Genomic DNA, 5,936 nt, shown 5'->3' with positions numbered 1-5,936 from the left:
GCCTGAGGCTACCCAGCAGGAGCTCAGCTGTGAAGGAATGCAAGCTGCTGTGGGGCCTTGGACCAGCTGCAGTTGGTTAGGTAATTTTCAGATTGCAAAGGGCCAGGCTTTTCATATGCAAAAGCCGGTGCACAGCTTGGGTGGGGCGGGGTCCCAGGGGATCAACAGGGCGGAGCAAGCAGCCATGGCTACTCCTCAGTCCTGCCCTAAGAGGCCCCGCATCTCAGTGTCCCAGTAATCACTGCAAGCACCTCAGAGAGAAAGCCACCCTTGAGGTCCGACCGATGCCAGACAGTCTAGCCCAGCCGTGGGCAAACTACGGCCTGCGGGCCGGATCCGGCCCATTTGAAATGAATAAAACTAAAAAAAAAAAAAGACCGTACCCTTTTATGTAATGATGTTTACTTTGAATTTATATTAGTTCACACAAACACTCCATCCATGCTTTTGTTCCGGCCCTCCGGTCCAGTTTAAGAACCCATTGTGGCCCTTGAGTCAAAAAGTTTGCCCACCCCTGGTCTAGCCTCTCCCCGTATGAGTCTGGGTCCCCAGAGACTCGCCCGGAACTGGAGTTGAGACTCACTCCCGATTGAAAAAGACAACCGTGTCCTCAGCCGCCAGCCCTTTACGCATTCGCCTCCGTACCTCTGCACTTCACTTCCACACCGCACCTCCTCTGAGTCTCGGTATGCTTTTCTCTTTCCTTCTAGTTGTAGAATTTCCACTCAGCCAGCCTTTCTGTGGTTCTGGATGATGTCCGTTCCGTCTTTTAGTTGTATTTTTGAAGTGGTTGTGCGAGGCAGCAATTTCCGGTGTTTACCTATGCCGCCATCTTGGTTTCTCCACACTTGATGTTTCTTTTTCAGATTTACCCCATTGGAATTAATAATGCAAAAGTGTATATAAATTGTTTTGAAACACCCTGTACTTACAGATACGGACATATAAAGTCAAACAAAGACAATAGTTTAAATTTTATTTTGGCATATTTATGCATGTAATTTTAAAATGTTACCTAACCAGTGTCATGTATGCTAGTGTGTTAGATGTTACCATTATGCAAGTATTGGGGTGACCGTTTTGTATATAAATTGTGTGTTTTTATTAATGCTCACCTGAGAATATTTTTTCCATTGATTTCTAGGGAGGGAGAAGGGGAAGAGAGAGAGAAACATGGCCATGAAAGAGACAGACTAGTCACCTCCCACATGCACCCCCACAGGGACCCAGAACTTGAACTTAGATTTGTGCCCCTGACCATGAATCGAACCCACGAACCTTCTCTGTGGGCCAACACTAGCCACTGAGAAAAACTGGCCAAGGCTAAATTGTTTTTCTTGTAATTGCATAGAGCAAATTTCTAGAAATAGAGGCTGTCAACTAGCTGTTAAATTTCTACAGAGCACCAGTGCCTTTGTCACTATCCTACCAAATTGAGATTTTTAAAAATCTTACAAAATATGTGGGTTTAATTTAACTTTGTTTCTTTAATGTTTTTTATTGTAGAAAGTAATTTTTCTTTTAAATATTTTTAATTGATTTTTTACTTTTTATGTTTTTGATTTCAGAGAGGAAGGAAGAGGGAGAGAGAGATGATGAGAGAATCATTAATCCGCTGCCTTCTGCACGCACCCTACTGGGGATGGAGCTGGCAACCCCCAGCTTGTGCCCTGACCGGGAATTCAACCTTGACCTCCTGATTCAAGTGTCCAAGGTCAACTACTGAACCACACCTGCCCAGCGAAAGTAATTTTTCATTTCTGGCGTTGAGCTGGCTTTACTTGTTACCTAAAAGAGCAATACTTGTTACCTAATGGAACAGCAAAGAAGTTTGGAGTATGACTACAGGCTTTGTATTTCAACCCAATTGCCATTGATTACCCCAAAACAGGGCGCAACAACTTTTCCTTGGGAGGCGGGGCCTCGCTCCCCGGAAGCGCCGGCCGCCCCGCCCTCCTGCTTTGGTTTCCTGGTTGCTAGGCTACCGGCGCCCTAGCCGAAAGCGGTGGAGGGTGAGCGAGGTTAGCTCCTCTGCTCCGTGCACAGCTGGGCATCTGAACCTGCTGTGCCGTGGCCTCCCGCCTCGCCTAGGATTTTCAACCACCGTAGGTGCCGCGCCCTCCACTGAGCCTGGGACAGGCAGGCGCGCAGAGGCGGTTGCACCCTTCCCTCTGCGCTTCTCGGAAATCTCCCTTCCCCGCCACCACCACCCCTCGGGAAACTGCCCTTCACGCCTTTACCCGGACCAGGAAGCCCTGAACCCCTGAATTTCGGGCCTCTGACTTTTCTTTTCCATCCACCCCGAGACAACTTTTCTCGTTTTTTTCACATCTTGCGGCATCTCTCTGCTTGCGGAGAGGAAAGCATGGGGCCTGCAAGGGTAGGGGTGCCTCAGGAGGAGAAGGCTGGAAGACGTGTCGCCCTCCCTAATTTCTCAGGTACGCCTCCAGGCCTCATTATGGGAACCACCAGCCGGGTCCTTGTTTGAGCAGACACCGAGTTGGCAGGAAAGGAGCGATGTGACAGGGTTTCCTAAAATCGCGGGGGAGCTGCGGGGGCAAAGGGTGGGAATGATGACTATCGGCAGGTGTTTCAATTGCCCTGTTCTGGTTTTTTAGCTTCTGTGTAATCAGCTGCCCTTTTGGAAACCGGGCAAGGGTGTGGCTGGATGCCTATGTGAATGACTGGTCTTCAGTATGCCATACAGAAGCAACATGTTGCCAGCATTGGAAGCAGAGCTAAAGCAGAAGGTCGGTACACACCCCTCTCCAGGAACTCCACAGAAATCCAGTACTAAATCAGAATGTATCCGCTGGTGGCACCTTTTTCTAGCTGGAGATCTTGATCCCCAAGACAGAATGATTTGTGTAAATATCTCACTTGGTTTATTTACAGAAGTCAAGTATACTGCCCTCTGCAACAGTGTTTGCCTACCTTTTGTTAAGAGTTCAGTACTATATGAAAGGACTTTCCTGATTGAGATGGCCTTTCCTTTTACAGACTCTTCCCGATCCCTATGAAGTCTTTATGTACCATCACCTCCAGTACTATGGCTACTTTAAAGGTAATACCTTGTTCTTATCCAGCATCACTTTTCCTGGGTTCCTGAAGTAAATTGTTTCATTAACTGGGAGAGTTGTGCTAGGATAAACTAATGATGAATTTTTCCAGCACTGTTAATGAAAAGTATTCCTTTCCCATTATCTGTTTGTCTACCCTTACACTAATACCACTCTTTGTTAATTCTACCAAATGGCATTAAGACAGTATTTTTGTTTTTGCCTTTAAAAATTCAATATGCTGGATTGTGTCTTGGTTATTCTTGCCTTTTTATATAATTTTAGAATTGGCTTGTGATGTTTTAAAAAATTGTTGGGATTACACTGAATCTATAAAATCCAATTTCACAAAAACTGAGAATTTCCCAATATTGGGTTCTCCAATCTCTGAATATAGTCGAATTCTCCATTTATTTAGGTCTTCCTTAATTTCTCCCAATAAAGGTTTACTAGTATAGTTTTTTCATAGAAGTTCATATTTTTATGCTGTTGAAATGGTATCTTTTTAAATTTTGGTTTTCTAACTTTGTTCCTAGTATTTAGAAATACAATTAAGTTTTTATATTGATTTTATTTCTGTCAACCTTGTTAAACTTTCCTATTAACTATTTCATTTTTTAAGTGTTTACTAAGTTGTTGAAAACTGAATTTCCAGTTTGCCAGATTCAGCAGAGCCCTCAGGACAAAAGCAGTTCCACTCCCACTTGGAGTACCAGCCTTCACTTGGTGGGGCTCTCTTGGCTGCTCTTATACTAGAGCCACCGGGTCTTTCTGCCTCCAAAGCCCTTTCTCTTTCCACTATATCATGCTGCCTCTCAAGTCTTCTCCTCACTGTAAAATGGAGAAAATTATGTTTAACTCAAATAAACCGGAATGTGAAGACTCTTTGGAAAATGAGATGTATTCGTTGTAAAGGCCTGTGGTAGTGGGGGTTGGTAGTAGTGGTTTGGGTATGCACCTAGATGTTAGAGGTGGTAACTAGCCTTCCAGCACCTTTCATTTAAACTGCCTTTTCTTAGATGAAAGAGGCAGTGTGCCAAACGCAGCTACGCACCAGCATGTTTGGAAGAATAAGCCCCAATTTGTCTCGAGTGACTCTTTTGGGGGAAGAGATGATTTGATACCAAACCACCTGGAAAAAGAGAACCTTCTATGTGAGTAATACTCCCTGTGTGTGATCCCCAGAACCCTCAGTGCCTTGAGCAGCTGCTCTAGGTATTCCGGAGAACATGGTCTACCGTAGGAGAAGCCAGAGGAGCAGCCTTGGCCACTGTTTCTGTCATCACTCAAAAATGTTCTCTCTCGATCTACTTTGGATTGTAGGTTTAAATTAAAATACTATACATTATCTTCCTCCAAATTGTTGGAAAATTTGTTAAAACTTTTTGGTCAAGAGTAAAACATTGATTTTTCACACAGGTTTGATGGATATATTTGTTAAGGCTCTTTGCGAAAGAGTGGTGGAAACCAATTCCAGCTTAAGCAAAAATAATTTTTTAAAGGTATTCCACAGATTTCTTCTAGAATCCAAGGGCAGGAATTCAATAGATTTCCCCCCTAAATACATATTCAACCAAACATCAATTTGCTTCTCTTTACTCCACATCCTCCCTGCCCCCAGCCCAAGCTACCATCATTTCTCACTATTGAATATATGCAGATATCCTTATACTTTCTAATTATTTGTAAGTGCTCAATAAATGCTAGCATGACCTTAAAATTTTTTCTCCAGGTTCTGGATTAGGGTTTAAAAAAAAAAGAGTATGTAAATATAAATCATACTAGATACTGCTAGACTGCTTTCCAGAATGGTTGCACCAATTGAGCTTCTTGGCAGCGGTGCCTGAGAATACCTGTTTATTTACACCTTTGCCAGGATGAGTGTGCAAACCTATACATGCTTTTCCCATTAGGTAAAAAAACTGACGTCTCCTTCTCTTTTTGATTTACATTTCTTTATGAATGAGATTGAACAGCTTCACCATATTTTAAAATGTTTATTGCCCCACCCCCCCAATTAAACAGTGAGGAAAAGATTTAGAGACAGAAATAGTGGGCCCCAAAGTGGGGATGGGAGGATGGAAAGGGGCAGAAAAAAGAAAGACAAACCGTGCCTCCTCCTTCCTCTTTTCAGGGCCTACCTGTCTATCCTCAGCTGTGCATCAACAGACAGACGCTGTGAGCAAAGGTATTTCATGTCCCCCCAGACCAGAAAACTCAAAACTCCTTTGTGGGAACATGTCTTCACCCCTTCTCTCCCCACCAGAGCTGAGAATCACCACACTGAGGGGCCTTCGTTCCTTCCCCGTTATTTTCTGTCTTTTCATGCTTCCTCTCATTTCCTTTCTTTTTCTTTCTCCCTGAAAACCTTTCTTTTCCTCCCTTTTTTCTCATTCTCTATTTGCCAAGAGCTCCTCTCTCTCTCCTGACCATTCACGCTATTCTCCCACTTCCCGTATCATTTTCTGTTTTCGAAGTCGCTCTGTCCTTTGAATGGGTATATTTTGAACTTGAAATTTAACTTGCAGATTGTTTTTAATAGTTTTATGTACATTTTACTAAAATGCTAATGGGTGAGTTGAAAGTTCCCTCTCTTGCCTCACTCTAAACAAAAGTAATAGAACACATTAAATAACTTTTTATTCATTTGCAACCCACTGTTGAGATGTCTTAAATACATAGCTCTGATTTTTTTAAAACACAAAAATGTTTCTTCTAATTTACTCTTAAAACTTCACACTTAAATATTTAATAGGCTGTGTCAAATTTTAATTTGATTTTTATCATTTCTATGCCATCATCCTGGACTAAATCTCCTTGAAGGAGAAATATGTCATAGGATTGCACATCTGTGCCTTTTTTTTTTTTTTTTAACGG

General features: G+C 42.9%; 1 protein-coding gene across 2 annotated transcripts in view; it reads left to right on the top strand.

Moving 5' to 3' along the window:
• Window positions 1-1,715: 1,715 nt before the first annotated feature.
• The window catches only part of AGBL2 (ATP/GTP binding protein-like 2), a 36,684-nt gene continuing 32,463 nt past the window's right edge, over window positions 1,716-5,936 (top strand). The window contains exons 1-5 of one of the 2 annotated variants that reach the window (XM_014543396.1): window positions 1,716-1,746; window positions 2,619-2,750; window positions 3,001-3,064; window positions 4,079-4,213; window positions 5,194-5,247. In XM_014543396.1, coding sequence (XP_014398882.1) covers window positions 2,697-2,750; window positions 3,001-3,064; window positions 4,079-4,213; window positions 5,194-5,247 — 307 coding nt within the window. In that variant the 5' untranslated portion in view covers window positions 1,716-1,746; window positions 2,619-2,696. Of the gene's footprint in view, window positions 1,747-1,816; window positions 2,439-2,618; window positions 2,751-3,000; window positions 3,065-4,078; window positions 4,214-5,193; window positions 5,248-5,936 lie in introns of those variants that run through there. The other variant, XM_005870844.2, reaches the window with a different exon arrangement.

This window comes from Myotis brandtii, unplaced genomic scaffold (genome assembly GCF_000412655.1).
Source record: "Myotis brandtii unplaced genomic scaffold, ASM41265v1 scaffold324, whole genome shotgun sequence".
In the NCBI taxonomy this organism is placed as follows: domain Eukaryota; kingdom Metazoa; phylum Chordata; class Mammalia; order Chiroptera; family Vespertilionidae; genus Myotis; species Myotis brandtii.
The sequence above is the reverse complement of the archived record's forward strand: the minus strand, read 5'-3'. Positions and strand labels throughout refer to the sequence as shown.